This window comes from Mandrillus leucophaeus, unplaced genomic scaffold, assembly GCF_000951045.1.
Source record: "Mandrillus leucophaeus isolate KB7577 unplaced genomic scaffold, Mleu.le_1.0 Scaffold307, whole genome shotgun sequence".
NCBI classification, from domain to species: domain Eukaryota; kingdom Metazoa; phylum Chordata; class Mammalia; order Primates; family Cercopithecidae; genus Mandrillus; species Mandrillus leucophaeus.
In genome coordinates, this window is record NW_012103221.1 from 989,274 (window position 1) to 1,010,898 (window position 21,625).

At 35.2% G+C, this 21,625-nt stretch overlaps 1 protein-coding gene across 1 annotated transcript in view; it reads left to right on the forward strand.

Annotated features, from left to right (window-relative positions):
- WDPCP (WD repeat containing planar cell polarity effector) overlaps positions 1-21,625 on the forward strand; it is a 500,366-nt gene that overhangs the window by 444,539 nt on the left and 34,202 nt on the right. The window contains exons 16-17 of the mRNA XM_011987298.1: positions 19,885-19,963; positions 20,517-20,548. Coding sequence (XP_011842688.1) covers positions 19,885-19,963; positions 20,517-20,548 — 111 coding nt within the window. The remainder of the gene's footprint in view (positions 1-19,884; positions 19,964-20,516; positions 20,549-21,625) is intronic.

The following is a 21,625-nucleotide window of genomic DNA, read 5'->3' on the forward strand; positions in this document are numbered from 1 at the left end:
CAACAGCTGACTTGATTTGGAGCTGAGGGTGGAAAAACTCTACCTAGCAGCATTGTCTAATAAAAGTAGCAAACTATTGTCAGTAAAAGTGACAAACTTGATAGGAAATGCCAGTTCTGCTCGTCTGATTAGGGCAAGTGACTGAATGGCAAACTAGCCAAAAATTCAACAGGGAGATCCTGGAAATGAGAAAGCCAAAGAGGCGCTAATTAAACTCTCCACAAAATCTTTTTTTTTTTTGAGACAGAGTTTTGCTCTAGTTGCCCAGGCTGGATGGAGTGCAATGGCACGACCTCAGCTCACTGCAACCCCCCACCTCCCTGGTTCACACGACTCTCTTGCTTCACCCTCCATAGTAGCTGGGATTACAGGTGCCCACCACTGTGCCCTGCTAATTTATTTATTTATTTGTATTTTTAGTAGAGACAGAGTTCCACCATGTTGGCCAGACTGGTCTCAAACTCCTGACCTCAGGTGATCCACCTGCCTCGGCCTCCCAAAGTGCTAGGATTACAGGCATGAGCCACCACGCCCAGCCCGCAAATTCTTGATGGGATTGTATGACCTCTCATTTTTTGGCTTTCTCTTGCCTGGTATTTTCCACCTTATGCTTCTTTCTTCCTTCACACCCAAATGCCAAAAGTGCCCCTCTCTTTCTGCCTTTTCCCTGAGAAGCTATCCTTTTTGAAAACTGCCTCTTCAGATTGCATGGTACTTTATAGCATCTTCCTTGTAGTTCATGCTTCAATGTACCAGAATATCAGGCGCTAGGGAGATCATGCATTAGCATTTGCTGTTTTTTCCATTTTATTTACAGTTATTTTCAAGTTTGAACATTCTCTGTCTTCAAGTTATGCTAAGAACATGACTGTCATGTACTTTCATTTTTCCTTGTATAATGTTCTGTATTGTTTATAAAAGTAGTATTGGGAGATAGAACATAGGCGACTGCTGTTGTCTTCAGCTACCTAGAAGTCCTACCTCTTTATTTATTTATTTTTTTTATTTTGGGGGCAGGGTCTCACTCTGTCACCCAAGCTGGAGTGCAGTGGTGCGATCATGGCTTACTGCAGCTTCGACCTCCCAGGCTCAGGTGATTCTCCCACCTCAGTGTCCTGAGCAACTGCAACTACAGGCACCTGCCACCATGCCCGGCTAATTTTTGTATTTTTTGTAGAAACAAGGTTTCACCATGTTGCCCAGGCAGGTCTCAGACTCCTGGGCTCAAGTGATCCTTCTGCCTTGGCCTTTCAAAGTGCTGGGATTACAGGCGTGAGCCACCACGTCTGGATACTTCTTTAAAAACAATTTTACTGAGATATCACTTACATATACCATAAAATTCACCCATTGTAAGTATACAAGACAATGATATTTGGTAAATTTATAAAGCTGTATGACCACCACCATAGTTTAGGTTTACAACATTTCCATCACCCCCAAATAGTTCCGTTATACTTAATTTCCATTCTCCTAACCCAGCCTGAGGCAAACATTGCTCTGCTTTCTGTCTCTAGAGAAATTTTGTATAAATGAAATCATATAATCTGGATATTTCATATAAATGAAGTCATACAATACATTGTCTTTTGTATCTGGCATCTTTCACTTAGCATTATGTTACTGAGGCTCATGTTGTAATATATAGTTTATTCCTTCTTAATTGCTGAATAGTATTCTATTACATGGATGTGCCACATTTTGCTTATCCACTCACCAGCTGATGGATATCTGGGTTATTTCCATTTTGGGGCTATTATGAATAATGTTGCTGTAAACATTCACATTGAAGTTTCTAAGTGGACACATATTTTCATTTCCCTTGGGCAGATATCTAGGAATTGAATTGCTGGGTCTTATTCTAAGTTTGTATTTAATTTGCTAGTTTTAAGAAACTGCCAAATTATTTTCCAAAATGCCTGTAACATTTTACATACTCACCAGCAATATATAAGGATTCCAGTTTCTCAGTATCCTCACCAACATTTAATATTGTTGATCTTTTTTTATTATAATTATTCTGGTGGGTGAAGAATGATATCTAATTGTAGCTTTAATTTGCATTTCCATAACCACTAATGATGTTGAACATTTCTTATTTGCTCATTAGCATTCTTTATTGTTATAACTATTCAAATTTGTTGTCCATTCTTTAGTTGAGTTGTCTTGTTATTGAATTGTAAGATACTTTTATAGATTCTGAATACAGGTTCCTTATTAAATACCTGATATGCAAGTATTTTCTCCCTGTCTGTGGCTTGCCTTTTCATTTTCCAGTAGTGTCTTTTGAAGTGCAAACGTTTCCAAATGTTGGTGAAGCCCAGGAGAGCAATTTTTTCTTGTTTTGATTGTCTTTTATGTGTTGTACTTAAATTTCTTTCTAATCTGAGAATGTGGATGGATATTTTCTCATGTTTTCTTCTAGAAGTTTTATAGCTTCTGCTCTTAAATTTAAGTCCATTTCGAGTTAATTTTTATGTAGGATGTGAATAAGGGTCTAAGTTCATTATTTAGAACATAGAAATACACATTTCCCCAGTACTTTTTTTGAGAGAAAAAAAACTCATTTTACCCACAGAATTGCCTTTGTTCCTTCATCAAAAATCAACTGACTATAGGTGTTAAGTGTTTATTTCTGGATTTGTCATTCTGTTCCATTCATCTATATGTCTATTCATACAGTAACAAGTGCCTAGACTTTGCTCTACTGAGGACCCTGCTGAACTAGGATCTCACAAAACATAGCCAATACCACAAAAATAAACAAGAAAAAGATGAACAGTTTCATACGAAGTTACGTCAAAGTAACAGAAAATGAAAACTACACACATCAATTAAGGAAAATTATCTTCCCCCAAAACAATCATGATGTCAAAGAAAACTGTACAACAACACACCAGGCAGAATTAGATATATTGGAATAAGCAACTGGGTATATTGAAACCCACTCTGAATTAGAAAGACAAAATGAGGCCAGGCATGGTGGTTCATGCCTGTAATTCCAGCACTTTCGGAGGCTGAGGCAGATCACCTGAGGTCAGGAGTTCAAGACTAGCCTGGCCAACATGGTGAAACCCCATCTCTACCAAAAATATAAAAATTAGCCTGGCGTGATGGCACATGTCTGTAATCCCAGCTCCTTGGGAGGCTGAGGCAGGGGAATTGCTTGAACCCAGGAGGCAGAGGTTGCAGTGAACTGAGGCCGCATCATTGCACTCCAGCCTGGGTGACAGAGTGAGACTCTGTCTCAAAAAAAAAAAAGAAAAAGAAAAAGAAGAAAAAAAGAAAAAGACAAAAATGAAAAATAGAAATGGACAGGAGAGGAGGAGGGAGGGATGGAAGAAGACACCAAGAAAATTGGCCAGGTGTGGTGGCTTGCACCTGTAATCCCAACACTTTGGGAGGCCAAGGTGGGAGGATCCCTTGAGCCCAGGGGCTCAAGACCAGCCTGGGCAACATAGCGAGACCTCATCTCTACTAAAAAAAGAAAAAAAAAAAATTAGCCTGGCATGGTGGTCCATGCCTGCAGTCCCAGCTACTTGGGAGGCTGAGGTGGGAGGATCACTTGAGGCCCTGAACATTAAGGCTTCAATGAGTCCTGATTATGCCAGTGCACTCCAGCCTGGGTTGCAGAGTGATATCCTGTCTCAAACAAAAACAAAAACAAAAACAAAAAAGTCCACTGAAACAAATAAATGAAAAAAAAAGCATATTATCCAAAAATGAAAAATAAGTTACCGGGTACCCAAATGAGAATAAACTCATTATAAAACTTAATTAAAAACATTGAAAATGGCAGAAAACAAAAGAAAATGAGAAGTAAAAAGTCAAGACAAAGTAATGGAATGGGAGATAAGACAAAGAAGCAACAGCACTTGTATAATTGGATTCCATGAAAATGAAAAAATAAAACAATGTAACAGAATATTCGATACTAAAAATCCAAGAGAATGTTGCAAAATGTATTCATGTACTTTTGCTTATGTAAGTTATTTGATCTTTTTACCAGAAGGCCCTAAACATTTAATCATTGAAATATAAGAGTATAGCTAGGATATTTCTTGGAGCTGATTGTTCTGTTATAATTTTTCTCAGACACCCAAAGTGCACTTTCAGGAAAAAAGAAGTATTGAACTTTTCAAACAAGTATCAAACTTTTCAAAAAAATAAAATATAAGGCAAGGCAAAAGCAGAACTACAGTTTTCAAAAACTCAGTGACTGAAAGTGTGAACCAAGGATAGTATAGTCATCCATGATCTCCTTCAAGTATGAACGCTAAAAGAAACAGTTTTCAATATAGGGAATTCTGTACCCATGAACCTTTCTTGAGGAATACTAGAGGAAGAGTTTCATCTAACCATGAGATGAGTAAGAAAGTGTCAGTACAAGGACTGACTGTATTTTAATAAATATAAATGTAGACAGAAGATAAAAGGGGTGGAAGACCCATATACAAATACTGTATGTTGTGATTAAGTAGAAGTAATACAGCTTTAGAAAATGGGAGTGGAACAGAGAGTTAAAGAGTAAGATAGAATAAGCTCACTGATTGTTGTGTAGCCAATAGGTGGGAGTTAAAAGATACAATAAAAACTCATATGCCACATAATAAAAGTTAACTAAGAAAAGAAGAGACTAAGGGCATTAGAAAAGATACAAGTACAAAGGTAACCACTAGAACAAAACCACAAACTTTACTACCTACCATTTACTTTTATTTATGTTTTTTAAGAGATGGAGTCTCACTGTATTGCCCAGGCTGGAGTACAATGGTTATTCACAGACACAATCCCACTACTGATTGACCCACTCTGTTTCCAGCCTGGCCCAGCTGACCCCACCTTAGGCAACCTGGTGGTCCTCAGCTCCCAGGAGGTCACCATGTTGATGCCAAACTTAGTGTGGCACCCAATGGGCATTCTGCAGCCCAGAACTCCTGGGCTCAAGTGATAAATAAGTGAGAAGAAAGGAAACACACGTCAGAGAGAAACATAGCAAATATATCAAAATTCACAAAATTATAAAATATTAGTAAAAGAGTTGAAACCTAGCATATCAGTCATATCAATTAATGTAAATGGACTCACCTCACCTATTTAAAAAAAAAAGATTTTCAATGTGCTCATAAAGCAAGATCCAGCTATGTACTGCAAGAAAGACATACATCTAAATAAAATGATTCAGAAAGGGTAAAAATAAAGGAATGGGAAAAGATATTCAGGCAAATGAAAATAAACCAAAAGAATCCATACCAATTATAGAATTCAAGCCCAAAAGCATAAAATCCAACAAAGAAAAGCAATTAATGCAACTTTCACAAAGATAAAACACTTAAGAATATTTGTACAACAAATAATATAGAAGCCACCTTTATAAAGGAAAATCTATAAAAGATGCAAGGAGATATAGAGAGATATGACTAATAGGAGATTTTAACTTACTATTTTTTTTTTTTTTTTTTGGCAGGGTCTCATTCTTGCCCAGCCTAGAGTGCAGTGGCATGATCATGGCTCACCACAGTCTTGACCTCCTGGGCTCAGGTGATCCACCTCAGCCTCCTGGGTGGCTGGGACTACAGGCATGTGTCACCACACGCAGCTAATTTTTTGTATTTTTTGCAGAGATGGAGTTTTGCCATGTTGCCGAGGCTAGTCTTGAACTTCTGGGTTCAAGTGATCCACCTGCCTTGGCCTCCCAAAGTGCTGGGATTATGGGCATGAGCCACCACACCCAGCCTAACTCACTACGCTTACTACAGAATAGATCAAGTAGGCAAAAAGTAACAAGAAATAATACCTAAACATAATAATGTAGATATTATGAATATTCATCAAATTCTATTCCTTGATAAAATAGAATAAGTTTTCTTCCTAAGAATTCATGGACTATTTACAAAACAAGTATGTTACTTGCCAAAATATATCATTAAATTTCACTAAATATTACAAACACTCTCCATCCACAATGTAATAAAACCAGCAATGTTTAACAAGAACCAACAGGCCCTTCCTTGTATAAATTTTAAAACTTTTTCTCAAACAACTTTTGGATGAAAGAAGAAATACAACATGAAATTTCTAAGACGTAAGTATAATAAAACACTACATATCAGAATATATGGGATGTATTTAAATAATAATCAGAGGAAAATTGATACCACTAAGCACTTTTACAAGAAAAAAAATGAAAAAAGAGAACAATTCTAACTCAAAAGCTTTAAAAAATAACAAGAAACTAAACCAAAATAAAGCACAAAGAAAGAAATAATAAAGAGAAAACCAGAAATTAATGAGGCAGAGCAGGGATTGGCAAACTTTTCTCCTAAATGGCTTCAGTGTAAATATTTTAGGTTGATGGACCATATGTTCTCTGCTGCAACTATTTAACTCTGTTGTAGCACAAAAACAGTCATAGACAATACATAAATGAATGGATGTGGCTGTGGTCCAATAAAACTTTATTTACATGGAACTGGAGAACATTATGTTACGTGAAATAAGCCAGGCACAAAATGACAAACTTCACATGTTCTCACTCATTTGTGGGAAGCTAAAAATTAAAACACTTGAACTCATAGAGATAGTAAATGTAATAGTGGTTACCAGAGGCTGTGAAAGGTAATTGACGGTGGCGGGGATGGTTAATGGGTACAAAAATGCAGTCAGATAGAATGAGTGAGATCTAGTATTTGATAGCACAACAGGGTAATTACAGTTAACAGTAATTTATTGTATATTTTAATAAAAATAAATGAGTATAACTAGAATGTTTGTAACACAAGGAAATGATAAATGCTTTAGGTGATGGACACCTCATTTGCCCTGATGTGCTTATTACACACTGTATACCTGTATCAAAATATCTCATGTACAGCCAGGCACGGTGGCTAACGCCTGTAATCCCAGCATTTAGGGAGACTGAGGCAGGCGGATCACTTGAGGCCAGGAGTTCGAGACCAGCTCGGCAAACACAGCAAAACCCTATCTCTACTAAAAATGCAAAAAAATTTAGCCATTCGTGGTGACACACACCTCAGGAAGGCTGAGGCATGAGAATCGCTGAAACTCGGGAGGCAGAAGTTTCAGTGAGCTGATCGCGCCCCTGCACTCCAGCCTGGGTGACAAAGCAAGACCCTGTCTTAAAATTTCATGTACCCCATAAATGTATACACCTACTATGTATCCAACAAATTAAAAATTAGCCAGGCGCGGTGGCTCATTCCTGTAATCCCAGCACTTTGGGAGGCTAAGGCAGGCGAATCACGAGGTCAGGGTCAAGTTTGAGACCAGCCTGGCCAACGTGGTGAAACCCCGTCTCTACTAAAAATACAAAAATTAGCCGGGTGTTGTGGCACACACCTGTCATCCCAGCTACTTTGGGAGGCTGAGGCAGGAGAATTGCTTGGACCCAAGAGGCAGAGGTTGCACTGAGCCTAGACTGCGCCATTGTACTCCAGCCTGGGCGACAGAGCAAGACTCTGTCTCAAAATAAAAAAATTAAAATTAAAATAAAAAAAGAAATTTCCAAAGCAAAACAAAAAACTTTATTTACAAAAACAGGCAACCAGTCCATAAGCCATAGATTACTGACACCTCAGATAGAAGACAAAAAACAAAACAAACAAACAAAAAACTGTAGATGTAATTAAGATATCAAATCCAAATGTTTTTGAAACAACAAAATAGACCAGCTTGATCAAAAAAAGAGAGAGAAAACACAAACATACAAAATAAGAAATGGCAGAAGGAAGGAGGGAGAAATTAACCATTTAAACAAGAGAGAGTTTTTTCTTTTTAGTCATAACAGACTACTTTGCAAATTTCTGTGCAAATGAATTTGAAAACTTAGAAAACAATAGATAATATACTAGTTAAATACAGATTGCCAAAAGTGTCCGCCATTGAATTTAGAAATCTGAAGCACACCAGTTTTCATAAAAGAAATAGACAAGGTTATTAAGAAATTACCCTGTAAAAGAGCAAAAGGCCCAGACGACCGGCTAGAATTCTACCAAACCTTCAAAGATCAGATATTCCCAATGCTGTATAAATTATTCCAAAGCACTGAAAATAAAAAAAAAATTTTCTACAGAAAAATGACAAGCCAATATCATCCATGTAAAAAATATTAAGTAAAATATTAGTGAAAAAAATCCAACACTTGGATCCACCCTGAAAATACAAGGTTGTTTTAGTGTTACCAAATCCATTAATATCATATACCATATTAATAGATCTAAGGTTGATAAAAATCATACAATTATTTATATAGATGTTGAAAAAGCCTTTGACAAAATTCAGCTCCCATTCCTAACTAAAACACAACAGGAATTGAGGGACACTTACTTTACATAAGAAAAACAATATTTTTTTAAATTCTCTTTTAAAGTTTCTCACTTTGTCTCTTACATACTGTCACATATCTTAAAAGATTCGAAAGTGATTATTTTTAAATTCATTGTTCCAATCTCTGCCTTTTAATTGGAGGGTTTAATCCATTTATTATTAATGTAATTACTAATAAGTCAGGATTCACATCAGTCATTTTGCTGCCATTTTCCACATTTCTTGTAGCTTTTTATTCCTCTATTCCTCACTTATTGCCTTCTCTTGTGTTAAGTAGGTATTTTAATATCCTTGTAGTTTCTCTGGAGGCTTTTTCTTTGTGGTTTACCTGATGATTATAAATCTTAATTTATAACCATGTAGTTTGTTTTAATATCAATTTAACAACAATAGTATATAAAACCTTTGCTCCTGTATTGCTCCATTCCTCTCTCTAGATCCTTTGTGTTGTTATAAATTATATCTTTATACATACACATTTGTGTGTAACAAATTAAAACCTTAAACATTATATTGGTCTGACCTTGCATTCTTACAAAGAAATACCTGAGACTGGGTAATTTATAAAGAAAAGAGGTTTAATTGGCTCACTCTTCCTCAGAGTGTACAGGAGGCATGATGCTAGCATCTGCTCAGTTTCTGGGGAGGCCTCAGGAAACTTACAATCATGGCAGACGGCAAAGGGGGAGCCAGTACTTCACATGGTCAGAGCAGGAGGAATAGAGGGGTTTGGGAGGAGGTGCCACACACTTTTAAACCACCAGATCTCATGAGAACTTACTTGCTATCACAAGAACAGCACCAAGGGGACAGTGCTAGGCCATTCATGAGAAACCACTCCTACGATCCAATCACCTCCTACCAGGTCCCACCTCCAACTGTGGGGATTACAATTTGACATATGTCAAATTTGATTTGGTGAGGACACAGATCTAAACCATGTCAGACAGTGTATAAACAAAATGGATGATCCTAGGACTAAATTAAAAATAATTAGATTAGGTACAGCCCTAAACTAGTTCTTATATTTCAAATAAGTCAACTTCTCTGGTTGCCTCAATTTTCTCATTTGTATTAGATTATCCTTTCCAAGGTCTGAAATTATTTGTTGTAGAACAAATAAACCTTGTATTGCAGTAAATATATCTACTTTGATATTTACAGCTAGAAATTAACTACAATATTGGTTGGTTTCCTGCTATTATAATGAACCAGTATTGAATTCATACATAAGAAACTCCAAATGAAATACTATCTTGTTAAAAGTTGTTAAATTTTGGCATGATTTTATTTGATTCATGTCTAAGCAGTTTTCCTTTAAGTTGGAACAAACCAAAAATACTCATCTATTCAGAATCCTGGTGTGTGCCTATAAACAATATAATGGATGAAAATTTTCAGTGTTTACAAAACAAAGAAATTGTCAACAGAATGCCTGGCAGTAGACTTACCAGGAAAAAAAAAATTACAGCCTATAATTCATGAAGATTGGCTCAAAACAAACTGTCCCTGCCAACAGAAAATCTGACAATTATTCTGTTGTCTAATTTGGCTCAGCCTAAGTTGACCTTGTTTATTCATCTCAGTCTTTTAATTCTTGTTAACTTGGCATGAGAGGAGAACATATGGCGTATGTCTAGGAAGTCCATTTCTGTATCTTAAACTGAAATAAATGTAGAATATACTAAGCATTTCCAGTGTGTTGAGCTCTTAAGGTAGCTTTAATGTATATTACATAAAACTGTAAGTTCATATTGTGCCCACTAGGTGCTTTATGTTTGTTGCCTATAAAACCAGAAACTCACTAGAGATATCCTTTTCTAAGCCTTGGTATATGATTAAATGTGTCTAATTTTAAACATCTTTTCAAAGAAGACAATCTTAAGCTCTTTTAAAACATAAAAATGAAAAGGTATAATCAATTTGGCAATCTAAAGATGTTTACACTTTTTCAATGACTATAGCTATTTTTAAGAAAACTGATAATGTGAGAAAGACAATGGGAGTTGAAGAACAAAAAGATTTCCATTTTCTCTCCAGCTTAGTCTGGCCTATTTTCTTAGTTTCTTTTTCTGATCCACTAAAGCTTATTGAGAAGGAGAAGTTATATTTTATTGTGGCTTTAATATGTCTCAAGAAAAGCTGGAAGGAAATGAGTTGCTTTATAGATGTACAGCTCTTTTATGGAACTGCAGTTAGTTCTCCAGTACCAGAACTAGACAAATGAAAACCTTAGAAAATCTAAAGCACCAAATTTTATGTATTTTAAGAAGTGTTTTCACTTGGAATGTTTCATTTTATTTTTAGTCACTAAGTCAAATGAGGTATAATTTCATGTATAAAGCCTTATCTATATTACATGTTTTGAAATCCTTAACCTTTTTTAGTGGACTTCATGTGACACTTACTATTTGCATAGTACTTTTATCCCACAAAGCTCAGAGCATTCAAACTTCATAAGTTGCATTCTAAGATATAATTTTTTAGCTATAGGGGTTCGTATTTACCCAAATATTCATTATCTGAGACCCTGTAGTTATGAGTTTACATAGAACAATAGTCCTTATAATATGAAATATTTAATAATAAGTTAACTACTTGTAAACTCAGTCCTCTCCCCATTCAAATATCCCTCCCCAGTGAAGACTAGCATTTATCTCCACCTATGAAATATTAGTTTATCAGTATTTTCACTGACTGTCAGCTCTTTAAATACCCAACACAGCAATACAAACATATTTTAAAACTACTAAAATTCTTGCAAAAACAATATTTCATGAAGTCAATGAAAGAGATGTTAAATGTTCAGATCTCGTGTAAAACTACTGGTAAATCAGGAAAAGGCACTGAGACCAATTAACTTAAAAAGAGAAATTCAACAATAATAATAAAACTGCAGATGAATTTATCAAAGTATTAATACAATCCCTCAGAAAAATTAAGTCCTCGAATATTTTTTGAAAAAAATGGCCGTCTTTCTGAACTTGTATGCTGTGCAAGTTGAATATGAAGTCAAACATGCCATATCATACTGTAAGACAATTTGGTCCGAAAAAGTAGAACCATTCCCCACTCTCCAAATCAAACTGACTCTCTGTTCCATCTAAGAATTTATGCACAGATGGCTGGGCACAGCAGCTCACGCCTATAATCCCAGCATTTTGGGAGGCTGAGGCAGGCAGATCACTTGAGGTCAGGAGTTCAAGACCAGCCTGGCCAACATGGTGAAACCCCATCTCTACTAAAAATAAAAAGACAAAAATTAGCCGAGTGTGGTGGTACACGCCTGTAGTCCCCGCTACTCAGGAGACTGAGGCAGGAGAACTGCTTGAACACAGGAGGCGGAGGTTGCAGTGAATCAAGATCATGCCATTGCCCTCCAGCCTGGGCAACAGTGCAAGACTCCATGTCCAAAAAAAAAAAAAAAAAAATGAATTTATGAACAGTTGAAATTATAACATATTTTATTAATACAAGATAAAATAAGCTTATCTATATATTTTTACCTCTTATTTTTAGTCAGATTATATTGTCACCATTTACTATGATTTTCAACCCCCATTTTAAATTGATTCACTTTAGGAACTTTTTTTATTTTACTTTCTGAAAGCAGTTATCCTCAGATATGGACCTCCTGCAGCTTTGTTAGTGAATAATGAAATATTGAAATATGTGTTTCAAAATCATGAAATACTACTATTGCAGAACAGCCAGAAATGTCTATCTGCTTTTACTATTTTTCACTATTTCTTTGAGTCTATTTATTATCTCTGTGCCATATTCTTTGAGTCTAGGTTCGCATACCTTTCTGTGTCAAAGAGGAGTTACAAAAAGGTTAAGAAATTAAAACTTTTAGAGAGGGAATTATGGAAAGTGAAAAGCAACATAAGGAATATGGTGTCATGTATATATACATGCAAAAATTATAAGTAAATAATAGATGCTTTTGTCTTGCTGTTTCATGCACAAGTGAAAATAGAGCTAGACAAGGGTACTGAACTGCCTTCTGCAGATATGACAGAGCCCCAGAAAATTCCTTAAGTATGCCCTGACACACTTTCACACCATCATGTAATACTTTCCTTACAGACCATATCTATTAAGATACACTGCATATCTGGAACAAGGAAGAAGAGAACATGTCATCTGCAAATCCCCTATATTTATACATTTTTATTATTTTGTTTTCTTACTTATGGTTCTATAAGCAAATTTGGGGAAACTGTTGCTTTGTGTCCCAAGTAATATATAGTAGATGGTACTGTGGGCTTCTTATTACATCACAACATGAGGTATATAATGTCTTTCAGGGAAACAAAGACTGATTAATGGAATTCTCTATTATAAACTTACCCATCAACCTTTCACCTGATGTTTTTGAAATCACTGATAAACATTGCCTAGATTATTTTATTAGGGGTTGTGAAATAATGATTTTCTAATTTTGTAACTCCTTCTGCATTTGTAAGTTTGAGTACTTCTATACATAATAAAAGTTTCCTTATCAACGATTCAGTTACCTCGAAAGGCAGAGTAAATGCTTAATAACCTCCCTAGATTTATCAGTTTTTAGGATAATAAATTAACCCAGCAACCCCCAGTAGTGGCCACTATTTTGGGTAGTAGGGGAGGGGAGGTTCATACGGATTTTTAAATATCATTTGATGTGTTTTAATCAATTGTGGTCAATATTATTTGTGATGGTCAAATTTGTAAATCAGCATCAATCTTTCAGAAACTAATTTTAGCAACATATAACAAAAGCCTAAAAGTGCTATAACTTTAAATTTCATTTTTGTAACATAAATATAAAAATGTTAATCGCATTGTTGTTACATAAGTGAATGACCTAAAAATATATATGGGGAATTAATGACTAAATTACAGTATATCTAAATAACAGATACTATATACTCACTTAAAATCATGATTATCAGGTTCTAGTTCCAGGTAAGATGGAGTAAGCACATTCCTCCTGTCTCACCCATTGAATGCAGCTAAAAATCCTAGGTAGAATATATTGGAGCAGCTGTTTGGGGACTCTGAAAAGTAAATAATACAGAAGAAATGAGGAAGAAGAAAAGAACCTGAGGTGCCTCTGAACCTGTGGCGAGTTTACTAGTATCTTTTCCTTTAGTTCACCACCAGTTGGGCCTAGAGTCAAGTGCAACCATGGAGGTACATGGAAGCATAAGGTAACTAAAGATGCAGCTTCCTGGATCCAGAAAGCACCAAAGGAGATTGCAGACATGAAAGCTTGTGAAAACAACCCCATTAAATTGTTTATAAACTCCGGGGCTTACCCCAAGGTACGCATGTGTGGATCTGATTCTAACCAGTATATAAAAGACTTTGAGATCTAAACTGATAAACTATCACCCAGGTTATATGTTTGCTGCTGGATGGTACACACACTGACAGCACTGCAAATATCACCAAATAGCACAACAAACAGCCCTGCAAAGAGGCTTTGAAAAGTAAACTGACATACCATAGCTCACAAAGGAACACTGTAACTTGAAGCTAAACATAGTAAGTGCTTGCTAAAACAAAAATAACATTCATCACAGAATTTTAACAAGACCAAGTCTTAAAATATTCAAAATGTCCAGGATACCAAAAATTACTTGATATATAAAGTGGCAAGAAAATCTTAACTCACATGAGAAAAGACTATCAAAAGACAATAACGCTGAGATGACAAATGTTGGAATTATCTGACAAACTTTAAGGAGCTCCAACAATCATTAAAATTACTGAAACCAGCCAGGCATGGTGGCATGCACCTGTAGTCCCAGCTACTTGGGAGACTGAGGCAGGAAGATCACTTGAAGCCCAGGAGTTGGAGGGTAGCCTAGGCAACTAGTGAGACCTCATCTCTTTAAAAAAACAACCACCACCAACAACAACAAAAAAAACAAGTATCGAAAAGAAATAGAAGGTACAAAGAAGAAACAAAGAATTCAAAAGTAATTTAACCAAAAAAAAAAAAAAAGTTTTTTTTGAGACAGGGTCTCAGTCTCTCTCACAGGTTAGATTGCAATGGAGCAATCACAGCTCACTGCAGTCTTAACCTCCTGGGCTCAAGCGATCCTCCCACCTCAGCCACCCAAGGAGCTGGGACTACAGGTATGTGCCACCATGCTCTGCTAATTTTTGCTTTTTTTTTTTTTTTTTGTAGAGATGAGGTTTTACCGTGTTTGGTCTTGAACTCCTGAACTCAAATGATCCAACCACCTCAGCCTGCCAGAGTGCTGGGATTACAGGCGTGAGCCACCATGCCTGGCCCCCACAAAATTTTTTAACTCATTGATACGTTTGATAATAGCAGAATAGAGGTAACACGGGAAAGTCAATGAACTTGAAGACAGATCAATCAAAAGCATCCACTGAACGACAGAGAAAACATTTTTTTTTAAAAAAAATGAACTGAGGGGCCTGTGAGGCAATGCCAAAAGGTCTAACATTCATGACATCAGAGCCCTAGAAGGAGAGGATAAAGAACGCAATGCTGAAAAAATATATATACAAAGAATACCTGAAAACTTCAAATTTGGTGAAGGAAAACTAAGCAAATGTTTCCAGTAGATTTGTTATTAAAGAATTACTAAAGGAAGTTCTTGAGACATAAGGTAAATGGTACCAGAGGGAAACTTGGGACACTAGGAAAGAAGGATAAGATGATAAAAGTCAATTTATCAAGGAAGCATAACAATTCTAAATGTGTTTGCATCTGACAAGAGAATGACATAATATATAAGAAAAAATGATAGAGATCACAATGGGAACAGACAAATCTACATTTGCATTTGTAGACTGCATCAGTCCTTTCTCAACAACTGATAGAACTAGTGACAGAAAATCATTCCACCCAACAACAGTAGAACACACATCCTTTTGCAGTGTATGTGAACATTTACCAAGATGGACCATATCCTGGGTCATAAAACAAACTTAAAAGAATACACAAAGTATGTCCTCTGACCATAATGGGAATGGATTAGAAATAAATAACAGAAATAGAGAAAATTCTCCAAACACTTAGAAATTAACACACTTCTAAATAATCCCTAGGTCAAAGAGGTGGTCTTAATGAAATCAGAAAAGATTATAAACTGAGAAAAAAAAATCACAACTTAAAATAAGAATTTTATTCAAATAAATGCTTATATTAGAAAAGAAGAAATGCCTCAGTCAACAATCTAAACTTCCATCTAAAGGAACTAGAGGAAGAAAAGCAAAGTAAACTCAAAGGAAGCAGAAGAAAGGAAATAATAAAAAGCATATATTATTGAAGTTGAAAACAGAAAAATTAATGAAGTCAAAAGCCTGTTTGAAAAGATCAACAACACTGATAAAACTCTAGTCAGACAAAGAGAAAAAGAAGACATAGATTATTGATATCAGGAATGAAAGAGGGTATATTATCTTAAACTTTACCGACATTAAGTAGATAAAAAATAATGTCATGAACTACTGTATGCAAATAAGCTTAACAACATAGTTTGAATGGAATAATTCCTTGAAAGCCACAAACTACCAAACTGGCAGAAAATGAAAGAGATTATCTGAATCCTATGGCTATTAAAGGAATTAAATTTGTAGTTTAAAACAAAACAAAAATCTCTGTAAAAGATATCTCCAGGTCCCTATGGTTTCACTGGTGAATTCGTTGAGAGAAAAATATACTATCAATTGTGCACAGTTCTTTCAGAAAATATAAGATGATGACTCAACACACCCCAGCTCATTTTGAGGCTACTACCCAAAGATGGTACAAAAAAAGATATAAAGCAGTCCCATGGAATTTTTTAAAAAAGAAAAAAAAAAGACAGTACAAAAAAACTATAGACTACTGTCTCTCATAAATATAGAAGTAAAAATCCTCAAGAATTAAGAATTTAGCAATATATAAAAATAATAATATACCAGAATTAAGTGGGATTTATCTTGGGAAGGCACAGCTTATTCAATATTCAAAAATTAATGGAATCCACAATTTTAAAAGTATAAATAAGAAAAATCAACTGATCAAATCAACTGGTATAAAAAGCATGTCTGACAAAATTCCATACCCATTCATGATTTAAAAAAAAACAAAACAGAAAACTAGGAGTAGAATGGGGCTTCCTCAAACTATAGAGAGTTTCTACCAAGAAGGAAAAAAAGAATACTATACAGCTATTATCCTACTTGATAGAGAAAGACTGAATGTTTTCCTTGTAAGATTGGAAACATGGTAAAAATGTCCACTTTTACCACTCTTACGCAACACTGCACTAAACAAGAAATGAAACCATCCCTTTTTGCAGACAAAATGGTTCCTACAACTAGTAAGTGCATTTAGCAAGGTCACAAGATATATGGTCAACACATAAAACTCTTTTTTTTTTTTGAGACAGAATCTCACTCTGTCGCCCAGGCTAGAGTGCAATGGCACGACCTTGGCTCACTGCAACCTCCACCTCCCTGGTTCAAGCAATTCCCCTGCCTCAGCCTCCCTAGTAGGTGGGATTACAGGCGCATGCCACCACACCCATCTAATTTTTTTGTATTTTTAATAGAGATGGGGTTTTACCATGTTGGCCAGACTGGTCTCGAACTCCTGACCTCAGGCAATCTGCCTGCCTCGGCCTCCCAAAGTGCTGGGATTACAGGTGTGAGCCACCGCCCCAGCCCAATTGTATTTCTATATACTAGTAATGTACAACTGAAAACCAAAAAAGCTTTTTAAATTACAGTAGCTCCAAAATAAATGAAATACTATGTTATAAGTCTAACAAAACATTCCATCTGTATGCTAAAAACTTAAGAAGATTAAAATAAATGGGCCGGGCATGGTGGCTCATGCCTGTAATTCCAGCACTTTGGGAGGCCAAGGTGGGCAGATCACCTGAGGTCATCAGGAGTTCGAGACCAGCCTGGGCAACATGGTGAAACCCTGTCTCTATTAAAAAATAAAAAAATTAGCCAGATGCGGTGGCACGTGCCTGTAGTCCCAGCTACTCAGGAGGCTGAGGCAGGAGAATCCCTGGAATCCAGGGGGCAGAGGTTGCAGTGAGGCAAGATCCTGCCACTGCACTCCAGCCTGAGCGACAGAGTGAGACTCTGTCAAATAAATAAATAAACAAATAAATGGAGAGACGTGTTTATGGTTTGAAGACTCAATATAGTAAAGATGTCAGCTGTCTCCTGACTGATCTAAAGATTTCTGATTAATCTAAAGATTTGATAAAATTCTGATCAAAATCCCAGAAGAATTTTTTAAAGATATCAACAACCTGATTCTAAAATTTATACAAAGAGACAAAGAAACTAGAATAACAAGAAACATTTTGAAAAAGGGAAATAATGTTGGAAGAATCAAACATGATCTTAAGACTTTTGCTAAAGCAGGAGCTGACAAACATTTTCTGTGAAGGGTCATTTAGTAAAGATTTTTGATTTTGCAGGTCACATAGTGTGTCACAACTACTTAACTCTGTCATTATAGCAAGGAAGCAGCCATAGATAATATAAAATGAATATATTCCAATAAAACTTTATTTAATAAAATATGTATGAACTGGATTTGGCCTAGGGACTGTGGTTTGCCATCCCCAAAGCTATAACTAATCAAGAAATTATGGTATTAGTAAAAGGACAGACATACAGATTAATGAAATAGAACATATAACCCAGAAATAGACGCATATAAATATGCCCAGCTGATTTTTGACAAAAGTACAAAGGTAATTCAATGGAGAAAGGATAGTTTTTCAACAAATGGTATTGGCACAATGGACATCTATAAACACACAGACACACAAAGAATCTCAAACTAAACCTCATACATTACTCTCAAAAATTAACTAAAAATAAATCATAGCTCTAAATATAAAATGTAAAACTATCAAAGTTTTAGAAGAAAGCATAGGAGGAAATATTTGTGACCTGGGATTAACAAAGAATTCTCCAACTAGACACCAAAAGCATGATCCATTTTTTAAAAATTGGTAACTTCATCAACTGTTGTTCCTCAAAAGGCACTGTTAGGACCCTGAAAAGACAAGCTGTATGATGGGAGCAAATATTTGCAAGTCACATATCCAGCAAAGGAGTTGTATCCAGAATATATAAAGAACTCTCAAAGCTCAACAGTAAGAAAACAAATAGCCCAATTACAGTGGTCAAAAGACTTGGATGGACATTTCAATAAGGAGATATATGAATAGCAAACAAATAAATTTAATATCATTAGCTATTTGGGAAACTGAAATTAAAACCATGATGAGATACCTCTGTATACCTATTAGAATGTCAATAATTTTTAAAAATACTGACAATTTCAAGTGCTGGTGAGGATGATGCAAAGTAACTGAACTCTCATTCATTGTTGCATGAGATGTAATATAAAATGGTACAACTCTTCTGGGAAACAGTTTTGCAGTTTCTTATAAAGTTAAACATGTATTTACCATATGATTCAACAATCCCATTAAGTATTTACACTAGAAAAGTAAAATCAGGTTCACACAACAACCTGTACATGAATGCTTGTAGCAGTTTTATTCATAATTTTCAAAAACTGAGAAAAATGCCCTTCAACAGGTGAATAAATAAACTGGTACACGCATCTGTAATGGAAGACGGCTCAGCAATAAAAAGCAGTGAACCACTGATATACATTTAACAACTTGGATGAATATCAGGGCATTATACTGAATGACAGAAGCCAGTCACAAAAGTTTATATGGTGTAATTCCAATTATATGACATTCGTAAAGTCAAAACTATAGTTATGAAGAACATTTCTGTGGTTGCCAGGGTGTATAGGTTGAGGGGAGTGTGACTATAAAGTATATAAGGGAGGTTTTTTTGGCATGATGAAACTGTTCTATATTCTATTTGTAATAGTAATAAGAATCTAAACATCTGTTAACATTCACAAAACTCAATACCTTAAGAAAGTCAATTTTAACATATAAACAGTAAAAATTTTAAAACACAAAATATATAATAAGTGAAAGATGATGACATGAAATTTCACAAGACCACATTACCTCAGTTTTATTTTTTAAAAAGATACATAATAATAAGTAGTGGAGCTAAATATCCAGAGAAGAGTTCTGGATATTTACATTATTCTTTTTCTGTGTTTTGGCGGGGGGGTTTCTATATCAAAAGTGAATTACTTTTACAAGTTTATAAAACTTTATCATTCATTTTAATTTTGTAATAACCATGAGTTCAGAGCATCACATTTGGTTTCCATGATTGTTTTTCTTAAAACTTCATATGTAAAATACATTATTTGTATGTTAAAGTTTAATTTAGCTGCTCTTTGAAATGTCCTGTAAAATATTTAATGGTGGAAAAATTAAAAGTGCCTTTCTGTGTTTTTAAATATAATGGTATTTAAATGATTACTATATTGTTGAAAGTTTCCAAAGAAATTTTTTAATTACATTTTTTAACCCAGAAATTTTTAAATATTTTAATGCTTTAAAATCTGTAACTTATACTTAATCTTAAAATTTTCTTTTTTAATCCTTTTTCCAAATAATTGACAGAAGGAATGAACTTGAAAAAGACATCTGTTCTGGATTTTTGATGACTAATACCTGTAATGCAGAAGGTAATGATATTCAAGAAACCTAAGTATTCAAAGTATAACAGAAAAACTATGTTATAGCTTGTAAGAACTTTCAGTAAATTAATAAAAATAAGAAAACTCTGAGCATTTCTAGTTGGTATAAGACTGCTTGTGACTGATACAAAATACCAAGTTGCCTGATTATAACAAAGGTGAAATTTCAATGATCATACAAATAAATATATATAAATTTGGAGATCTTGTTAAAAAGTTGATTCTGATTCAGCAGATCTGGGCTGGAGCCTATGGCTCTGCATTTCTAATAAGCTCTCAAGTGATATGCTGCTAGTATATACTATGGTATATACTATACATAGTAAATACTATAACACAAGGTAGCCATACACATATGTATGAAAATGATTGGTACTTTCATACTATGTTAAGGTTTGCTTTTTTATTTCTCTAGAGTTTTCAGCATTTTAACTTATTTGTTACTGTTTTCAGCATTTCTGTTTTTAGTGTTGTAAAAACTTTTTCTTAAGGTCCTTTATTAGATTTTTAATATAATTAATGTTTTAATCTTTTACTTTAGACGGAGAACTGAGAGAAGACTGCAGAGAACAGGTAAAACACTTTCCCTGTTTATCACTAGACATTTAAATTCTAAGAGAAAAGCATAATGTATATGATCATTTTGAACTCAAGAAATGCTATCTATTGGTCTACATTAACTAGACTACATTAACTACATTAACTGGTCTATATTAACTACACTAACAGCTTCTAAAAAACTATTCAGCTTTTCAGTATTCCCAAGTTGTAATTATTATTTAAAAGCTATTTTAAAATAAAATTGTGCATAACAGAATATGTACAAATGAAATTATACATCTTCAAGTTGACTCAGAATAATTCAGTAGGGAGAAAGTAGAAGGGATATAGGTGAATTAAGAGTAACCAGGAGTTGGCCGGGCACGGTGGCTCACGCCTGTAATCCCAGCACTTAAGGAGCCCAAGGCAGGCAGATCACTTGAGGTCAGGAGTTTGAGACTAGTCTGGCCAACATGGCAAAACCCCGTCTCTACTAAAAATACAAAAATTAGCCAGGTGTCACAGTTGCACCTGTAATCCCAGCTGCTTGGGAGACTGAGGCATTAGAATTACTTGAACCCGGGAGGCAGAAATTGCAGTGAGCCAAGATCATGCCACTGCACTCCAGTCTGGGTGACAGAGCAAGACTCTGTGTCACAGAAAAAAAAAAAAAAAAAGAATAGCCAGGAGTTGATAACCGATGAAACTGGGTAGCGGGTAATATAGCAGTTTGCAAATGTCATTCTCTCTTTTTATATGTTTGAAATTATCCAAAGTAAAAAATTTAAAAATAAAAGGTGTATAATAATGATTAAATTATTCAATATATTTTATTACTTACATATAATTTTTATAAATAATGCATGTAAAATAGCACATCTGACAGGTAGTTCTGAACCCCTCTCTGTGTCTGTCCCTGATATCACATCTCAGTTCATTTTGAGAGGAAACAGCAATTTCCTGTTATACCAATTTCACAAAGGCTAGGATTGTAGATATATAGGAAAGATGGCCGAATAGGAACAGCTCCAGTCTCCAGCTCCCAGCACGAGCGACACAGAAGACAGGTGATTTCTGCATTTTCAACTGAGGTACTGGGTTCATCTCACT